A 21,283-nucleotide genomic window follows, 5' to 3' on the forward strand; every position below is an offset into this window, starting at 1 on the left:
CTTCTTGGACCTGAAATTTTCATAGTGTCATAGGCTCTAGAGCTGGAAAAGATCTTAGAGATAATGTAATAGAATTCCCTTGTTTTATAGGTAAAGAGACTTGCTCAAAGTTATGCAGGCAGTAAACAGCAAGTCAGCGTTTGAACAGAGAATCTGCTGATTGCAAATATGTCATTCTTTCCACTACACAGTACTTTATCTTAGAAATGTGAGAATAACTTGATTCCACATGTCTTTTACAAAAGACTGAAAAAGAAAAAAACAAAAAACCTTTAAATGCTTTATTTTTTAAATGTTCCGAATATTTTTTCAGAAAAGTTCGACTGTGTCCTTATCTTCCTTATTCCCATGAAGACAGGGCTGATTCCTTGCCAAATCTGTGAAGTAGGTAAAATGTATTTTTGGCTCCTCGCTAAAATCTTCTTTTTCTGGCACTATTTCTCTTCTTCCAGGGCTTAGCACTCTCATCCTGACCTAGGTCTTTCCTGTCATTAAATTTAAGGGAATCAATATATTACTTCTCTAAAGATTATTATGTTATGAAGTATCCTAGAGTGGTCACTGCTTAAACCCAAGGGAATGCCTCTCTGGGAGTGGAATTTCAGGCATGTGTAGGACAGGTAATTTGGGACAGAAGAATTTTCCTGACATTCCTTAAATTAGATCATATAGTTGATTACTACAGCCTGCACCTCCTCCCTTGCTCCTCTTCTCCCCTCTATTTCCCACTTCTGCCTCCCCACCTCCCCCCAGGAAGCCGAATAGTTGAACTTGCAGTAGTAGTTGAAGTAGTAATTGAATTTGAAGACAGCACTAAAGGATTTGAGTAGTAGCTAACAGGAAAACTTTTAAAAATCTTTCACTTTGGCACTTTAACAAGGACAGGGAATCTGAGTAGTGGAGGTTCTAGGACCAAAGATTTAGAGCTAGACGGGAGGTCATATGGTCTAACCCTCTCATTTTACAAATAGGTAAAGTCAAAGAAGTTAAGTGACTTACCCAAGGACATGCTGTTAATAAGAAGCAGAGCCAATATTCTAGGTCCATGTCCTCTGATTCTAGTTCCAGTATGTTTTCTTTCCACTGTCAAGTGGCAGGTTAGAGACACCTGGTTAAAACCAGCCTTCTAAGGGGAGCTGTATTTCCTTTGTGTATGATTTCCTTTTTCCTACACAACATCTCCCTTCAATAACACTGATAATAAAAAAGATTTAAGAACTGCATCCTAGCCTAGCCTAACTGCTGGTGGTATGATTTAGGTTTCAAATTAGCCTATTCTCTTTACCAGATGGCAAAGAAAATTATTTCAGGTACAAAGTAGCCAAAGACAGCAAAGTGTTTCTAGATCAAAACAATTCAGGAGAGACATTTCAGAGTAGTTCTATTTGCTTCATAATTTTGCACTGAACTATAGGATTGAGGAAACTGCCACCTCCTCCCTTCCTCCTCTTTTTCCCTCTATTTCCCACTTCTCCTTATCCCCCCTTCACCCAGGAAGCTGAAAAATTTGACAGAGAAAGAGAAAATTGTGTGACACTAGCCCAGATCTGAATATTTTGGGTGAGTAGAGAAAGGGGCTGAGAAAACATGAGAAATCACCTAGCATACCCTCCTCATTATAGATGAGATCACTAACGTGCCTGCTGTGTGCCAGAATAGTAAGTACTAGGGATACAAAGAAAGAAAAAAATATGGACCCTGTTCTCAAGGAGCTCAAATTCTAACGGAGGAGTGTTCAGGGAAATGCTTCCTAGAAATCTCCCTATATAATCTGTGGAAGCTGTTTGGCAAAAATAAAGCGGAAAGAACACAATTTGAAATCAGATCACCTAAATTAGAACCCCAGTTATAATACTTACTAGCTATGAAACTGTGGACAAGTAATTCAGAGTTTCAGTTTCCAAAATGGAAATAATGATTTTGTCACTACTTATCCTACAAGGTTGTTATGAAGAAAGCAACTTGTGAACAATAAGTGTGAACAGTTAGGTGCTGTATTATTACTTTGTGTTATTATTTTTTATGCAGCATATAACTCTTCAAGAAAATCTTTAATTCAATTTTATACTTAAGGTACCTAAAAGGTATATACAACCATGATTGTATTTCTGTAATTACGACATCAATAGCTACTTAGTTGGCAACCAGTTAATGAATTTATTAGGTACATTTCTTCATTAAAGATTGTCTGTTAAGGCATGGAGAGATTGTGGTGTAGAGGAGGACCTACAGGAAAGAAGTCATTTATCTTCTCTAGTGCATGTGCCCTAAAGACAGGCAGAAAAAAAAAAAGATGTTTTGCCAAAGACAATAAGATAGCTGAATTAAATGCTGGATAAATATTTTCTTATCTATAAAATATAAGGATGGAATTATAATCAAGGGTTCTTAGTGTGTGTGTGTGTGTGTGTGTGTGTGTGCATGTGTGTGTGTGTGTGTATGTGCGGACTCACACGCATGCATAATTATGGTAAACATGTGCCCCTTGGGGAGTCTGGTGAAGTCTACAGACACCTTCTCTGAATATTTTTTTTAAATTTGTTAATTGAAAGAAAGGCTAAATTTCAGTTAGAGATTGGTGAAAATAAATACATATATTTTTCTTGATCCAAGTTCACAGACCTCCCGAAACCAATCCATGGACCCTCTTAGATTAAGAACCCCTGCACTAAAATGATTTTTAAGATTTCATCCATAATTGAATCACTTGCCAAATCTTGTTATTTTTAACTCCACATCATCTCTTGTATTCATTCCTTCTCTCCACTTACATAGTCACTATCCTAATTCATAACTTCATCACCTTTATTTGAAGTATTGAAATACCCTCCCAATTGGTCTCCCTGCCTCATTTTTCTGCACTCCAATTCATTCTCCACACAGATGCCAAACTGGTTTTCCTAAAATGAAAGTTGATCATGTCTCTCTCCTACTAAATGAACTGCTATGTATCCCTATTACCAGTAGAAGTAGAAATATACTCCCTTGGCATTAAAGCCCTTCATAGCCTAACTCCTTCTTACCTTTCCTTAATACACATTACTTTGCTTCACATACACTACAGTCCAGCCAACCTGACTTTACCATTTCTCTCACATGGTACTACTTCATGTTTTTGACTGGCTATTTACCTTTCCTGAAATGCACTGTCCCTCACTACCTCTGCCTCTTAGAACCCCTGATTTTGTTCAAGGCTTAGTTCAAGTGCTACCTCCTACATGAAGCCTGTCTTGATTTTTCCAGCTGCTGATGCCTTCCTCACAAATGATCTTGTATCTGTCTTATTTATGCATATATAGTACGTGTTATCCACCCAGCTAGATTGTAAGTTCTTTAATGTCAAGGATGGTTTATTGTTGTCTTTTTTCCTCTCCCCATTGCCTTACACATAGTAGATGCTTAACAAGTCGTTATTGATTGTTTGTAGAAATCAGTACCAAGGAAAGTCATTATGAACACTATACTGAACTTCTGTAGATCCTTTGGTTCATTCAATCATATGTAATTGGGATATTGCTCCAGGTTTGGGTTAAATCCCTTTTGTTGTTGTTCAATCATTTTTTGGTCATGTCCAACTTTTCATGACCCCTTTTTTTTTGGGGGGGGGACAGTTCTTGGCAAAGATGCTAGAGTGGTTTGTCATTTCTTTCTCCAGCTCATTTTACAGATGAAGAAACTGAGGCAAAGTTAAGTGACTTGCCCAGGGTCACATAGTAAGGTCTGAGACTGGATTTGAACTCAGGTGTTCTTGACTCCAGGTCTGGCACTCTATTCAGTGTGCTACCTAGCTGCCCCATGAACAATCCCTACATGAAAGTTTTTCTTAGTGAGGCACTATAGTCAAGCAGAAAAAGTCTATAGACTTTCCAGGATTTATGCTCCTTTGCTACAGCTTTCAAGAATCCAGAGTCTAAGATAAGGACTTTTAGCAGGACCTCACTAGTAAGTCAACTCCCCTCTTCTCCACACACACACCCCAACTTTACTAGGTCTGTGACTTTGGACAAATATGCAAGCTCAAGTTTCTTCATACAGATGAAAATGGAAATAATACAAATGTACAAAGTTGTTATAAGGAAAATGCCTTGAAAACCTTAAATATGAATTATTATCCTTTGTCCTTTTAGTCCTGACCAGCATCCACTTGGATTGGATCTTTTTTCACCTTTGTATTGAATAGAGATTTCAAATCCAGCCTCAGACACCTACTAGCTTTGAAATCCTGGGCAAGTAACTTAACCCCTTTCAGTCTCAGTTTCCTCATCCATAAAGTAGGGATTATAATAGCACTACCTCCCAGGGTTTTTGTAGAGATCAAATGAGATGATATTTGTAAGAGCCTGGTAAATCTTAAGTGCTATAAAAATGCTTAGCTATTATTATCAACTTCTGTGATTTCATACCTAATCACAGCATACCAAAGGGTGGTCAAGAGTCTAAGAGTGGATTGTCACAGCCTTGAATGAGAGAAAATACAACTGCTTGGGCATTGAAGCAGTATCATTCTCCCATGTCTCCACATACCAAAAAAAAAAAATGTCCTAAATTTAAGAAATACCGAATAAAATAAGCATTAACATATACAAAGTAGAGTAAATGAGAATTATACATGAAATAATGAATGTCCATTACATATTGCCTGCTTTTCCTTTTAAACAAAGAATTCAATATGTTTTTCAAACCTGTTCTGCTTATCTGTGCTTCTTTTTAAACTTTTGCAAATTAAAAAAAAAGTTTCAATGACTGTTTTTTTTCCTTTTCTTCTTTCTTTGACAATATTATTGTTAACCTCCATTTCTTTCTACCTTTTCTCCCTCCTCCAATTAAAATAAAAACGTAAAACAAAACCAACACAACAAATGTGCATAATCAAGCAAAACCAATCTTCTTGGTTAGGAGGTGGGTAATATGCTTCATCAATGGTCCTCTGGAGTTGTGTTTGTTTCATTAATCAAATTTGTTATGTATTTCAAAGTTGTTTTTCTTTACAATCCTTTTGTTATTGTATAAATAGTTTTCCTGGTTCTGTTCACTTCATTCCGCATCAGTTCATACAACTTTCCCAGGATTTTCTGAAACTATCCCTTTCATTATTTCTTATAGTCCAATAACATTCCATTACATTTTTATACCACAACTTGTGTTAAATCATTTCCCTAATAGATGGGCACATCTTTAGTTTCCAGTTGTTTTTTTTTTTTAAATTATGACAAATAGAGTCCCTATATATATTTTTGTATACATAAGTCTTCTTGATCTCTTTGGGGTATAGGCAGGGTTATGCTAGTAAATGTTTAACAACATGAAAAAATATATACATGATACACTTTAACATTTAATCTGCATTAACATCTTCTCCAACACTTTCTTAAGACTAAACCAAGAAAACCATAAATCAAACTCTGATTTGTGGTGTTTGCTGATTTCCAAAGGTATAAATGCTTACACTTATAGCCCTCATAGTGGTAAAAAGGTATTTTCCTTAAGTGCAGGTCTGACAGTGTCGCTCCTCTACTCAATAAAGTGGCTCCCTACTGACTCTGGGATCAAATATTATTTTCTCTTTATCTCATTGTATAAGTTTTATGAAGTGTATAATTATCAGTACAATACTAAATGTATATGCTTTATAAATAAGTATGCACATATTGGGAATGCATACTCAGAAATTTCTTACTGCAGGAGACCCTGTCCAAAATATGTGTGTGTGTGTGTGTGTGTGTGTGTGTGTGTGTGTGTGTGTGTGTGGAGACCATGGGTATAGTGGCTAGCTGCAGTCAGGAAAACAGTTAGTGGTGGCATTGTTTCCAACTCTTCCTGACCCCATTTAGGGTTTTCTTGGCAAAGACACTGGAGTGGTTTTCCATTTCCTTCTCTAGTGGATTAGGGCAAACAAAGGTTAAGTGACTATCAGGGCCTCAGAGTTAGTAATTGTCTGAGGTCAGATTTGAACTCAGATCTTCCTGCTCCAGACCCAGTGTTCTATCCACTAAGTTACCTAGCTACCTCAAGGAAAACTGTGTTTACATGCAAAAATTTAAGTTCAGAGATAATGGCATGACTCAACTTTTTATGAGTTTCAAACACTTAACCTAACTAAACCTTGGGCAACTCCCTAAAATATAAATAAATTATAGAGAATTTGCTATCAGGTTCTTTATATATGTAGAGGTATATTAAATCCATTATTATTATGCTATTTAGAAAGTGGCACAAAATTAATTTTTTCTTTCCTTTATTGAAACAATGAGGTTTTAAGTAGAAGAAAGTATTTGGATTTGGAATTCAAGCACCTGGGTTTGAATCCTGATTCTTCTACTTGCTTTTGGTGATATCCTGAACAAGGAACTTACCTCTCTGGTCTTGATATACTTTGGTAAAATAAGGAGGTAGAAAAAAATACTGTGTAAGGTCTCTTCCAACACTAAATCTTATGAACTCTTGTGTTCTTTCTTCCTTTCTACAGGCACAGCTGTCCAATTTGCTTAGGAGTGGTACACATCAAACACACACCAGCCTCCAATTCTTCAGGTCAGCTAACTCCTTCTATATGACTTTTCCCAATCTAAATGAAAGAGGACTGGGAGCATAGGGACTAAAACAGTGGTGTCAAACTCAAATAGAAAAGTAGGCCCACTAAATCTTACATAAGGATCCCTGCTAGCCTCATAATGACTTAGAAAACCACGTATTCACATTAACTATGTTCTATTATGTTTTTGCTTAATGAGAGAGACAGAATCTAGGAGAGAGCCTTGGGATGTAAGCGTATTAAAGTGGTGTGACATGAATGTCACAATCAGCAAAAGAGATTTATAGGGAATGAGGAAACAGGTAGAGGGAGAACCAAGAGAGAACAGTGTCACAAAAACCCAAATGAAGTAGAAAGTGTCAAATGCTACAGAGAGATAAAAGAAAAAAAAAGATGAGGATTGAGAAAAGGTCAATAAATTTGTCCATTAAGAGATGATTGGTAACTTTGGATGGATTAGTTTCAGCTAAGCAGTGAGGTCAAAAACCAAATTGCAAATGACCAATCCAGGGAACAAGAACTGGATCCTTAAGGTTTGAGAATGAAAAGTCATAGGTTACCTAAGCTGTTGTTCTGAATCCTGCTGGATCTTTCTAGCATCATTTTTAGCACTTTCAGCAGCATCCGTGTGAACCTCAAAAAGAAGATAAAACATGGATGCCAAATTAATTGGCAAATAATTCACTTCAAAGTGCACTGCCTTTTATTTGTATTTGGAACCTTTTTTTCCCATTGGTAGTACAAACCTTTTCTCACTCAGTACCTTTTGCAACTGAGAGCTTATGAATTTACAGCTGATCAGCAAAACAGAGAATATCATAAATGCCATCAGAGTTGTAATAATATCCTATTTCTTTTTCTTCTTTGTCCCACCTTCTTCCCCGTTATAGGGCAGAATGCTGCTTTCTGCTCAATTTCTGTTCCTACTGCTACTTCTAGGAACCTCAGGAACAGGCAGCTCCCACAAGCTCTACCAGACAGAGTCCATCTTCAGCTGTATTAATACAGCTTTATCTGGGGCTAAGAGTCAGCTAGGTGATGACTCCTCACTGAGCAAGAGGAGCTTTGGTTACATTCCCAGTGAGGAACTATCATCTGAGGAGGAAGCCAAAGAGGAGAAAGAAGAAGATGAAAAGGACAAGGAAAAAAGAACTTTATCTGGGGGTAATGGTGGGATTGGGGCAGGGATTGAGGGTACCAGGTATAAGTACCAGTCACAGGCACAACTAACAAGAAAGCTCTACCAGAACAAGGCCCAGAGTGATCGACACACTAAGTTCACCCTGTCCCTGGATGTCCCTACCAACATTATGAACATCCTCTTCAACATAGCCAAGGCCAAGAGCTTGAAGGCCAAAGCAGCTGCCAATGCTCACCTTATGGCACAAATTGGGCGAAGAAAATAAAGATGCTTCTAGAGGTAGTCTAGTAGAAGCTGTAGGGAGTGAGAGTCATGATATTTAGAGAGTCTGAGCATGTCTTTATGGTGAGGGGAGAAGAAGGGTTGGGTAATCTAATTGGTGTTTGTGGTTAGGACCTACCCCTGATTAATCTATGGCACTTATTCCCTCCTAGCTCTGCCTAGTGACTACCTTTTCTCTGTACATATAAACAAAATTGTGTTTTTTAAACTTTAAAAGTCCCAGTTGCTGATGGCTCTTACAACCTGCTATGTTCCCTTCCTCCATCCCTCTGACTTTAGGCAAAGTTAATGTTTCCCTTTTCTCTGAGCCTTTCCCATTTGAGCCCTTATCTATGAAGAGAACTGCCAAGGTTTGTCTCTTTCTTGCCCTTCCCTACACCTACATCCTTCTGACTTTTCACTGTCTTTCATCCAAATCCCCATTCCCCATACATTAAAATCAATATATCTTGAAATCATTCTGATTTATTTGAGTTCTTTTTTCTGCTGTGCTTCATTCCCAATGTCAAGAAAAATCAAGACTGATGGTTCTGGTCACTCATTAGTAGACTGACTTCCTACTCAATACCAAAAAGAAGATAATGTATATATATATATATATATGCTTTGGGGAAAGTTTGTGGTGTGTGGTGGTTGTGTATGTGTGGTGGTGAGGGAAATGTTGAGAGAGGCTAGGCTGGCTTTAGATTATATATGCTACTGACTTTTGTATTGAAGCCATTCCCAATATCAGAAACCACCCATGATAATAATCTAGATCAGTTTCTGAAAGGAGTTAAAGGGGAAGAGCCATTTGTGTGAAACACAAATTACAAAGAAAGAGAAAACATGGAAAGTGTGTTGTATTTGAAGTCAGAAGATCTGAGTTCAAATCCAAACTCTGATATTATCTCTGTGACCTTGGTCAAGTCACTTAAATTTTTCTGAGCCTCAATTTCCTAAATTGTAAAATGAGGGCTTTAGACAAGATTATTTCTAAGGTGTCTTCCAGCTGAATTTTTATTATTCTAGGACAGAGTCATGGGGCAATACTTTTAAAGCACCCTTTCTCCAATGTATAACTCAAATAAGACTCAAGAGAACAGCACAAAATCACAGAATTTGAGAGCTGGAAGAGACCTCAGTGGACATTTGGTCCACCTCATAGCTTTAAAGAATCCCTAGTACAATATACCCAACAAGTGACCATCCAATCTCTGCCAAAGGATCTCCAAGTAGGAGGAACCTTTCATATCTTGAGACAAGTCTTTTAACATAAAGATTCCTCTAATTGTTAGGCAAGTGTTCCTGACATCAGTTCTAAATTTCTTGGTTCTACCTTCTGGAGCCAAACAGAGCAATTCTAATCCCCCTTTCACACAACAACCTTTCAGATATTTGAACACAGCTATTGAGAGGCAGAATGGTAGATGGGAAAGAATTCCTACTCTGAAGTTAGAGGTCTTGGGTTCAAATCTTGCCTCTAATGCTTTTGTGAGTTTGGGCAAATCACATGGCTACCCATCTCATTAGTATGAAAATTTGCTTTCATCGTTAACAAATTATAAAATGATATATATACCAAAGAATTATTTTAAAATAAATTTCTTTATGATTTATTATCAGCAAATATTTGATTTGTATACCTATTTTGCATGCCTGTATAGCCGAGGTTATGTAAACATTTCTTGGGCAAAAAGGGGTCACAAGTGGAAAAAGTTTAAGAAGCCCTGCTCTATAGCATTAGAGAAGTTTGGAAGGAAGAAGGGTTTAGGGACAAAAATAATGAGTTTGAGGTGTCTGAAAGGACAGCAGAGAGGTTAGAACTGGACAAATAGATTTGAGAATCATCAGCATAGAAATATAATTAAATCCTTAGGAGTGATGAGTTCACCAAGTGAAGTAATATCGAGGGAGAAGAGATAAGGCTGCCTCAGTGGAAGGGATATTACAATGATGAAATATTTGCATGCTAAGAGGTGGGAAAGAAATTTGTTGTCTCAGAACTCTAATGTCTTCAAGGAGGAAGCAAATAAGACAGAAAGCCTAGGAGCAGTTTTGCCATATTTTGATCATCTTAAGAAAAAAAAAAGAGATAGAAAAAAATAATATATTAGGGTAGAAAGAGGGAAGAGGGGGATAGACCTTATTTATGCCATATAATTGGTTTGCATAAGATTATACAAAAGTAGAGGAAGGGGTGGGAGGAGTAATTTACACATGAAACTCACTTTCATCTGAACTGAATAAAGTGGAGTAGAATACCCCACCCACCCACACAAAGTTTGGTAAAGAAACTAAACTCATTAGAAATAAAGAAACATTAAAGGGGCAGCTAGGCGACCCAGTGGATAGAGCTCTGGCCTTGGGATCAGGAGGACCTCAGTTCAAATCTGGCCTTAGACACTTGATGCTTACTAGCTGTGTGACCCTGGTCAAGTCACTTAATCCTGATTGCCTCACCATTAAACTCAGGAAGGAATCAGGAGAAACAGAAGTGGGGTGAGAAGGGAATTAAGTGGGAAGACTGACTTATCAAAGGATTAATGAAAGAAAAACAAACTCTAGCTTTAGAGGGTGAATTGTGAAGAAGAGAATAGAAGAAAATAAAGAGAGGATAAGAGTCTGTATTCAGGTTCTGAGCAAGGGAAAGAGAAAAAGAGGAATAGAACACAAGCAGATTCTATCAAATATAGATATCTAGTGTTAAGCACACTCTTCCTCTCTCACCCTTATCTTTTTTGTAAAAAAAAAAAAGGAAAGGGGATAGAGAGTGAAAAAAATGGCATAGAGGTAAATACACAATAATTATTGTGAATGTGAATGGGATTGAACTCACCCATAAAATGGAGGATGGTAGCAGAATGTGATAGAAAGCAGAATTTAACACTGTGTTGTCTATAAGCAGCACACTTGAAACAGGAAGATCCTGTAACATACAGTGCACATACTAAACTGATTTACTATTATTTATTCTGATTAGTGAAATAATAGTCTGACTAGTACCAACAATGTACGCAATCAAATTTTATTAAACTATAATGTTTAATTATCTATTCAGAAATACAAACATCAGCCCCACTAAGAACAAATCACCAGCCTAGTTCCTGGGTATCCTAGCAATCATGTCCCTTACTGGTGCTCACTAGAACATTTCCTCTCAACCTAGCCAGAGATTATGTCTCTTTCCAGGAGACAAGTCTGGTAAGTCTCTGCTAATCAGCATTACCTTCAAGCAAACATTAGGTGCCAGATTATCAAATGCAAGGGAATGCTGGAATCTGTCCTACTCTCAATCTAAGGTATGGCTGATAACTGGGAACTCTGGCTGGCTCTTGTGATTCTCGGTGGACTACATAGCTATGCTCAAGTTCCAATTAATGGTCTATTATCTAATTATTTTTTTTACCACATAAATTGAATGGTATAAGTTATTGATAATGACATTTACTTCATTGGTCATTGGTCCTGAAGGTTCACATATGTGTTACCAGTTGTTTATGAACACACATATGTTGGTTTCCAAAATATACCTCATAAGTGTTATCTCATTGTTGAAAAAACAACTTAACCTAATCTAAATGATCTAATAGGAAAACAACTTACAAGTTACAAAATGGAGGCTTAAAACAAAATGGAGTTGGTTATACTAAGTTAACAAAACTTATTCTCACTACAGATCCACATAAAAAAAGGAGAATGAAGCAAAATCTACTATGTTTTTGGTGGACTCAAAAAAATAGGGACAGAAACCATGACTTCAAATGAGGCAAGTAAAAACAGACTTCATCAAAACAGCAGAAAATGAATTTAAATCAATATTTAACACATATGCACTAAATGGCATGGCATCTAAATTCTTAAAGGAAAAGTCAAAAGATAGTAAAACCATAATATCTGGGGGTCTCAATGTAACCGTCTCAGATCTAAACAAATCTAAACAAAAGATAACTGAAAAAGAAGTTTAAAATCTGAACGGAATTTTGGAAAAATTAGATATGGCCACAGACCATAGCTCTAGAATTAGAAAAGACCTTATATGCCATCTAGTCCAATGTCTGGCAGTTGCTGAATGGGAGCAGAAAGGTTTATAAATATTTCTTAATTGTACAAAGTACCTTTGCAAAAAATTATCCAGGTACTAGGGAATAAAAATTTCATAAGCAAATGCAGAAATGTTAAATACATCCTTCACTGAAAGAAAGCAATAAAATGATATTCAATAAAGGACCTTTAAGTAAAGGATTAAAAATTAATTGTAGGCTAAATAATTTCATCCTAAAGAATTGCTAAGTCAAAGAACAAACCATAGGAAAAACAGAATGTTTCATTTAAAAAAAAATAACAAGACAACTTATCAAAGGAGACTTCAATGCCTGCCATCCTCAATGTGGGGCATATAGGGATTCACTGTTTCAGTTGAAGAGAGAACAAAATTCCCTGGTTATACAGGTCTAATTCTGTTTTGGGTCGATAGAAGAAGGAGCCTGTCAATGGATAACAACTCTCACTGCAATCAAAGTCCAGTCCAGAAAGGAAAGCACTCCAAATGCAACTTTTCAGAACACTACACATTGATTTTACCTCAGCTTTGTCTCTAGAGTTCCAGTTCAGATTCTTCCTATTCCACTTTGTGCTTTATTCAAAATATATCAAACTACTATACATGAATTCAAACAAGAAATGACTGAAATTTCCCCAGCTGGTGGCTCTGATAATTATAATCTTATCTCTTATCCCTAAAATTATAAGGCAACAAATTTATGGCCAGCTAATAAGCATTAACCAACACATAGGATGGGGACAATGTTTTACCAATTTTTTTTTATTCTCCCATCTGTCCTGGTATTTTTGGTGCTTGATTAAGAGTATTAAAATGAATTGAAATGATAGTTGGATAGATCCTACTGGCAGACCCTACTTCCAGGGGCTTTTGAAACTCCATAGATTCAAGACTGACCTTTAGAAAGAGGGAATTCTGCCAGTACAGCAATGTTTGCATAGGTTTGGCAGTAACAGATCTGTTTACCCTCTAGAAATACTTTGATCAGCAAAGTGCTGGAGATAATGTCTCCTTTTAGGGATCAGTAAGCAGTGAGAGCACACCATTATACTAATTATTACTGAACATATTGACACAGAAACATTTAGATTTAAAAGACAGTTGGCCTAAGGAGCTTCTTCTGCATCTCCATCTTTACTATCATTGGAGAAATAAATGGTGGACTTCAATCTTTATGACTTTATTAGGAGCCTAGAATATTCCACTAAATTGGTCTCCAATATCCTAAAATGTGAGAGTACCTTTACTAACGCCTCTCCTTTAACAATCCACGTAAAAGCAACTTGACTCCCACTTCTACAAAATTGCTGACAATAATAACAAACAATGATATGTCAACTCAAGTCAATAAATATTTATTAGATGACTAGTCTATTTCAGATACTGTGCTAAGCAATGGGAACATATAAAGAAAGGCAAAATGGTTTCAATCTTCAAAGAATTTACAGTCTAATGGGAAAGACAACATTTAACAGGATAAATTGAAGATAATCTCAGGAAGATTAAGGAAAATTGGGAAAGACTTCTTACAGAAAGTGGAATTTTAGATGAGACTTGAAGTCAGGGGACCTAGGATGTGGAGGTAAAGAGGGAAGGAATCCCAGGTATGGGTGAAAATAAGGGAAATGTGTGGAGTAAGGAGATGGGTTATCTTATCTGAGGAATAACAAGAAAGCCAAAGTCACTGGATCATAGATTACATGGAGGAGAGTAAGTTGTAAGAAGACTGGAAAGGTAGAAAGGACCATATAACAGAAGACATACGTTTGGCTTTAAAAGCCAAACAGAAGACTTCATATTTAATCTGGGAGGCAATGGGGAGCAACAAGAGTTTGTTGGCAATCATGTTTACTTACCTAGGACCTTTAGGAACATGATTTTGATAGATGAGTAGAAGAGGTACTGGTCTGGGGAGCTCCTTGATTCTGGAAGACCACCCAGAAGAATATTTTAATAGTCCAGGAATGAGGCAATGAGGGCCTATATGAGGGTGGTGACAATCTTGGAGAAGAGAAGGGAATACATACAAGAGATGTTTCAAAGGTAGAACTGACAGAACTTAGCAAAAGATCAAATGTAAGAGGAGAGAGAGAGATGACACCTGGGTTGTGAGCCTTGAGTGACAGAGAAAATGGTGAATATGGGTTCAGGGTGAAATGCATAATAAATATAATTTAGAAATAGGAGCAGCAACTGAGTCTGTGGTAGAGCTGTAGAGTGTGTTCAGGGAAGACTAGTACCTCTGGTATAAGGGCTGCTGAGCTGCTTTCCACTTTTGGTGTATACCTGATCTACGTAACTCTCACCTATGACTCCAAAAAGCTGTAGCATGCACAGTGGCCACACCCCAGTAAACCATTTTGGTAGACAGGTTAAACCAGGTCAAGGGTAACTGGGGGATTTCAAACCTGTAATGAGTTAGGGGGGTGCAATAGTAGGCACAAACTACCACACATGGCAGGGAATCATTGGGAGGAATGGAGTCAGAAACAGCAACAGCAATGGTCTCTTGCTACTTAAGACTTGTGCATCTCATGACCTTCTCATCACTAACAACATCTTCTGTTTACCTATATGCAATAAAACTTCATGGATGCACTCTCAAAACAAATGGCATTTAATAGACTATGTTATTGTAAAGATAAGAGACAGACAGGATATTAGAGTGACAAAAGTGATGTGTGGTACAGAGTGCTGCACTCATCATAGACTTCTCTTCTCCAAGCTAAACAATCACACTCAACAAAAGTGGGGGCCCAAGGCAAGATGACTACCAGAATCAAGAGATTAGAGTGTTTCTCCATGGTGAATAGTTTGCTCTTAACTTGGAGGGAAAGCTGAGCCAACACACGGTTGGCAACAGTGGAGATGAAAAGGAATGGTCAGCTTTCAGAGATTTGTTGTACAACATTGCATTTACTTATCTGGGCCAGAATACTGGCAAACATCAAGACTGGTTTAATGAAAATGATGGGGAAATTCCGAAAGTGCTAAATGAAAAATGAGAACTCCACATGGTTTACCAGCAGGGTGGTTCATCCACCTCTAAGAAGGCAGCATTTAAGTCCATCAAAAATAAAGTTCAGGGGTAGCTAGGTGGCACAGTGAATAGAGCTTCAGCTTGTAGTCAGGAGGACCTGAATTCAAATCTGGCCTCAAACCAAACACTTGACACTTACTGGCTGTGTGACCCTGGGCAAGTCACTTAACCCCAACTGCTTAAAAATAAAAGTAAAGTACAAGTGAAGCTTAGAGAGAGATGCAGGATTCTTGGCTCAGTAAGAAGGCAGATGAAATTCGGTTTTATGCTGATAGCAACAATCTAAATTGTTTTTATGATGTCCTGGAAGCTATTTATGGACCAAAGACCTGTGGTGCATCTCAACTACACAGTGCTGATGGAGCCACATTGATTAGTGATAAGGACATGATCCTAGAGAGACGGGCTGAACACTTCCATAGTGTTCTCAACAGACTTTCATCAATCAATGTTGAAGCAAGCCATCGAGCATTTAGCTCAGGTTGCAGTCAATCCCTCGCTAGCTGAAGTTCCAACTGAAGAAGAGGTTTTGAATGCCATTGGGCTCCTTTTGCATGGCAAAGCACCTGGTGTTGGTTCTATTCCAGCTGAGATTTACAAGGTGAGGGTTCCATAGCTCATACAAAAGCTGACTGAAATTTTCCAGGTTACATTGTTGCAGCTTCATGACGTGTTGTGGCAGAACCACCTCAAAGAATTCAGAGTCAGACCACCTCTAATCTAAGTATAGGCATTTATTGAGATTGATACCTCTCGTGAAGTGGGCTAAGTTCGAAGAGGAACCAGCAACTTCAGTAAAAGAAAGACAGATTTTTATGGGGTAAAGATGCAATTACATAACAAAAATTGTGGTTTGTTAAAGGATTAGGTAATAGGGAAGAGGTCCCAGCCTGAGTGGAATTGTGCCTGTGATTTCCCACAATGCAAACAGAAAAACCCAGTTGGGAGGATATGTATGTATGATAATGATAATATAATGAGCCACTCTACATCATAAGTTCACCTAAAGGACAGCTTTTGCTATTACTGCACAGGTGCCTACTTAGGGAAAGTCCCTTCTATTGTTTTGGGGTCCACATCCTGCTTGGGCATCCTGGTGGTGCTGCTTTCTAATTGGCTGAGTATTGTGGTCCTGTCTGAGACTGGATGGATGTGGTTGTGGTTGAGTGCATGGATATACTTGCTGTTTCTGTGGGAAATATGAGGAATGGTTCTGGGAGCAGTGGCTAAGTAGAGGCAGTGGTTCCCATCACATGGACATGCCTGCTATTTTTGTAAGAAATATGAGTTCATGGACACACCTGTTGTTCTAGTGAGCAGATAAGCATATATGAGGAAGTTAGGCTATTTATTGGGGGGGGGGGCAGTGGCTAAGCAGGAGCAGTGGACTTGCTGTTCAGTGATTAACTCTAACAAGGAAGTTAGAATATTGGGGCTGGGGGCAGCTTTATTAGTATACCATCATTCCCTTCTCAAAAAGCTGGGGCCCAAATTCATTTGAGAAAAGGGATGAAGGTCTCTGCTTCTGTAGCTTCTTCAGGCTGGCAAGGGTGTAGAGCTGTTCCTGCCTCAATGGGTCCTGAGGAGGAGGTTGACTGGAATTGAGCATAGGTCACATCCAAGGGATGATGGGTGAGTATGGGCTGGTATCCATTGTTTTCTGCCAACTGTAGGTGAATTGGCCTGTAGTCTAGGAGACACAAATCTGACAAGCAAGTTCAAGATGCAGGGCCCCAGATATAAGGAGAAAGAAACCAAGAGCCCCAATGATGCTATTATTTACTTTCCATATACAGGATTTTCTGATTTTGTTACTTTCTCAAAAGTTTCTGCTCCAATTCCAGTTTCTTTAGGAGGATCAGATGCTATTGAGGAACCAATCCTATACATGTAAATATTAGTAACAACACTTTTGCAGGTAGAAGCTTTCCACTCCTGGGTTCAATAGTTATACAAATGAATTTGCTTATAGGAGGTTAACTTTACTCCAATTATAATAAAAAAAAAACTTGTGAGGATACTTTAAATAATTAATTCCAAAACAGTACATATACTTTCTTTAAGAAAATTGGTTGCAGGGCAGCTAGGTGTCATGGTGGATAAAGCTTCAGCCTTGGAGTCAGGAGGATCTGAGTTCAAATCCAGCCTCAGACACTTGACACTTACTAGCTGTGTGACCCTGGGCAAGTCACTTAACCCCGATTACCTCACCAAAAAGCCAAAAAAAAATTGGTTGCACTGAAATTCTTTTCCCCAAACCAAACTGAAGATGTTTCTGATTTAGTTTCAGTAGTTAATAGAATAACAGCTAGGTCCCTCAATCAGTTGTACCAATACCCAATTATTCTTACAGCCATTTTGAAACATTTAAAAACCTTATTTCATACAGATGTATTTAGTAACAGGCAGTTAACTAAGCCAAGTACCCGTGTGCTAAATTGTTTAGGCTATAGGAAGGAATACAATTTTAGGCTGAATAGCTCAGATCTAACACACATTTTGTTATAGTAGCTCAGAGGTATCCAAGCCTTATTCTATGGGATAATGATTAACATTGTGTTTTACCTTTGTTTCACAAACTTTGTTTCCCTTTGTCTAATTATTACCATATCATTCAGAAAGAATGTTCTATTCCAGGGATTTAATCTTTCACTTGACTATGCAGGCAGGCAGATGATAAGCCTGAGTACTAATTTACCCAGTTATTTGGGATATGGAACGACTACATATTCAGATTGAAAACAGCAAGATTTCATATACTTGCATTGTACTCATATCTTTCACTGACTACTTTCTCTGATTATAGAAGTTTGCTTTACAAAGAAAAAGCAGGAACCTGCCAGATATGACAGGGTTCTTTGCTCTGTTTGAATTCAGATAAGAGTCACTTTAATTCCATCTCATAGCCAGACTCAGGAATAGTCAGGTGGGAAACATTCCTTTTCAAAGGAAGACAATAGGGAAACTGAGGCAGAAGGGTCCCATCTTAGATCAAGGTTAAAATTGTCCTCTTGCGTTTTCCCAGAAGCAAGCCTCCACCTGTAGTAAGATCACATTCCCTCTGAGTAGCTTGTGGCATTTCTCTCAGATTCTGATTACTATTTCTAAATTCAAATTCAGAATAAAATCAGTGTAGTCCCAAGGGCTTTTACTTCAAATGGCAAGTCTCTACAATCACAGCTTAGGTCTAGATACAATTATTTTTACTTTTATGGAGTTGCAATAAGCAATAAAAATTTACCATGATTTACATACATAAGAGGCTTTCACTCAACATGTTTCACCTGTTTTTCTTTTCTTCTTCAAGTTTAAATTTATCCTGGTGTAAAGACAAAAATCATTAAGAATCATTTCTATATTGTACAAAAACTTGCAGATTCTCAGTAAGCCAAGTTCATTGTTTAGGAGCTCCAAAACCCAAACAAGCTTTTCTTTTCCTGGGGCTGATGACCTTGCCCACCAGATGGTTTCCAGGAATCAGGCAAGTTTATAAATAAGGGGAATCAATTTAATTTGTTTTGCCCTGACTGATTTTTCTTTTCCCTTGCCAGGATGTCTTTTGGGTTTCCCATATTTTATTTTTATGATCCCAGTATATGGTAGCTGGCACATGTGGCCTCCAATCACCCTCTACAGCCCTACATTGGAGGCAACCTTGGCTGTCTTCTTAAGGAAGGGGAGTAGGGAGTGTCTACTCTGTCTACCCTTAAAGCTGCTGTGGGATCAATTTTAGGTTTTAACATTACAACAATGATCCCAAATAACTTAATCCACAGTCTTACAATTTTCATAAGTGAGAACCAAATTGTTTTAGCTGTAAGACAGGGTTAGCAAGGCTTAATAAAATGATATAAATTGTTTTAAACAATTTTTTCCACTGCCTTTTAGTTTCAACAAAATTCAGATTAAAAATTGCTTTGTCCAACACCATTTCTGGCTCACAATGGTCATTCAAATTTTACAATATAAGAGAGTTTTACTACAATTTAGAAATACAATAATAGCACAAACAGTAAACTTCAGATGACATTAATTGCATTTCCAAATCATCACACATAAAAATTATGGATAGAAGGTTACCAGGTGCAGAGGCTGGTTGGTTTCTTACCTCATACTGCCCTGGCCCATCCCCTTTTCCCCTCTTCCCACAGCTGCAGAGCCTGATTGTGGAGGTGGTTGAGTCTGGGATTTGGGAAGGAAGGAGAAAGGCTCTTTGTGTGGGAAGGACTAAGGACCAGGGAGTGCTGGGAGGTTGTAGAGTCTAGCACCAGAATTAAAGATCCAAGGGGGCTATTGAGAAATGGGATTTGGTGGATGAGGAGGGTCCTCGAGGAACCTACAAGCTTTCTGATAGGAGTTTCTCAGCTTTGGGGAACTTGGACCAGAAGCTTCAGGTTCCAGTGGTATAGAAGCAAAGATTTGGGGATTTGAGGGGAGAAGTTCATCTGCTTGCCTAGAGGAGTGGGCTTCAGGGTGCCCAAGGATTCAAATAAACTTCACTTCTGTGTCCACTCCTTAAAAACTTCTGCCAAAGTAGGAGCTTTCAACCTGCCAGTCAAAATGAATGGGACTGTGGACAAAATCCAGGGGCTCCCAGTACCCTTTCCCCCATAATGGAGAGCTCAAAGCTTCATCTCTGAGGTGTCGCTTTTTCAGCTATGCATTTTCCCAATTTATCTTAATGCCAAATAGTATAACAAATTCTGACTTTTCTTAAACATCAAATTAGGAGAGACAGCATTTCACTCAAACTATAATCAGATTCAACTACTTTTGGTTGTATCCTGACTCACACAAACCTTTTCTCTTTCTGTGACCCAGGAAAGGGTTAAGTGTTAGTCCTATTCCAAAGTGCAGCCTTGAAAGCTGCCTCACTTTTATCAGTGAAGTTACCCTTTTTCTCTTAGATAGATCTGAGAGGAGAAGTTTCCCTTCTTTTTTTGTCTGTCCCCCCACCTCCAGAACTTGGCCACAGTCCAAGGAAGGAGAGAGAGAGAGAAAGAGAGAGAGAGAGAGAAGAGAGAGAGAGAGAGAAGAGAGAGAGAGAGAGAGAGAAAAGAGAGAGAGAGAGAGAGAGAGAGAGAGAGAGAGAGAGAGAGAGAGTTAGGTTTTTTTTGGTTGGTTGGTTTGTTTGTTTTTGCCAAGAACCTTTCTTTAAGAGACCATCAATCTTTCCAGCCCAGGTATAGTTTTTTCTTTTCTGGGTGGCTGTGTTTTAAATCTTAGAAGGTGGCAGATTTAGAGATTTTTACATAGATGCAGAGCAAATAAATACAAACAGATCTTAGTAGTCCCATGGGATGGGAGCTGGGACTGAATGCCAGTAAGCCTAAGGAAATCCTCCCTATAGCCACATTCATCTCTTCAGTAGCATCCCACTGAAGGATGAAGAAGAAAAGGACAATCCATAGAAGAAAGGTGTGCTATGAGCTCAGCAATTGTGTGGATCCTTTCAACAACCTTTAGGCGTGTTACTGCCAGGCAGCAGAATGTTTAGAAAGTCTTGAGCAAAGTCTTGAGTCTGCAGTTTCTGCTCAAGGTTGCCCTTGAGCTGGTCAAGACTGGTCCCATGGTTTCTGGCAGCTACAAGCATCTCCAAATTTGGCTAGAGTTCACCTGCAAAGGATTATTGATATGTCAAGCAGTTCTGAGATTCAGAAATCTCTCTGATTGCCTATTTGTTGTGTATTCTCATCATTTTGCTCTCCTGCAAAGAAGGGAATCTCCAACACATCTAACAAATTATTATAATCATTACAGAGCCCTATCCACATGGGGTATCTTTCTCATTGTACTTATAATGTTTCTTTGTGTATTTCACTTATTTTTGTGTTTTATACAAAGCTAGGTGGCACAATGAATGAAATGCTGGGCTTGGAGTCAGGAAAACCTGAATTTGAATCCAGCCTCAGATACTTGCTAGCTGTGTGACACTGGGAAAATCACTTATTTGCCTAAGTTTTCTAATCTGCAAAATGGGGATAATAACAGCATTTACCTCCAAGGGTTGTTATGAGGATCAGACTGCAGCACCTTCAAAGACCTTAGCACAGTGGTTTTCACATAGTAAATGCTATATAAATCTTAGTTATTCAGCACCTATATAGCATGGAAGTATATGAGAGAAGGAATTATATCTAAGTTCCTTCTTAGGAAGGAACCTTAATCTAAGGCTTATTGTCTTTCTCAGCACTTAGTACAGTGCAATAAGCATTTAAAAAATATTTACTGGGGGCAGAGTGAAGA

The 21,283-nt window shown here is 38.1% G+C and overlaps 1 protein-coding gene and 1 long non-coding RNA gene across 9 annotated transcripts in view; one reads left to right on the plus strand and one right to left on the minus strand.

Annotated features, from left to right (window-relative positions):
- The window catches only part of UCN3 (urocortin 3), a 71,357-nt gene extending 62,944 nt beyond the window's left edge, over positions 1-8,413 (plus strand). For 6 of the 8 annotated variants that reach the window (XM_078156296.1, XM_020973693.2, XM_078156293.1 and 3 more), the window contains 2 exons: positions 6,467-6,531; positions 7,423-8,413. In XM_078156296.1, coding sequence (XP_078012422.1) covers positions 7,429-7,938 — 510 coding nt within the window. In that variant the 5' untranslated portion in view covers positions 6,467-6,531; positions 7,423-7,428 and the 3' untranslated portion in view covers positions 7,939-8,413. Of the gene's footprint in view, positions 1-313; positions 389-6,466; positions 6,532-7,422 lie in introns of all 8 variants that reach the window. The other 2 variants (XM_020973694.1, XM_020973692.1) reach the window with 2 other exon arrangements.
- Positions 8,414-15,753: 7,340 nt separating this feature from the next.
- On the minus strand, positions 15,754-19,224 carry LOC110199038 (uncharacterized). The gene is made up of 3 exons (XR_002321911.2): positions 19,146-19,224; positions 18,293-18,356; positions 15,754-16,742 (listed from the first exon to the last, which is right to left on the minus strand). It is a non-coding gene; the product is annotated as an uncharacterized LOC110199038 (long non-coding RNA).
- Positions 19,225-21,283: the final 2,059 nt, after the last annotated feature.

Source organism: Phascolarctos cinereus, unplaced genomic scaffold (assembly GCF_003287225.1).
Source record: "Phascolarctos cinereus isolate Bilbo 61053 unplaced genomic scaffold, phaCin_HiC Scaffold_1;HRSCAF=81, whole genome shotgun sequence".
Taxonomy (NCBI): domain Eukaryota; kingdom Metazoa; phylum Chordata; class Mammalia; order Diprotodontia; family Phascolarctidae; genus Phascolarctos; species Phascolarctos cinereus.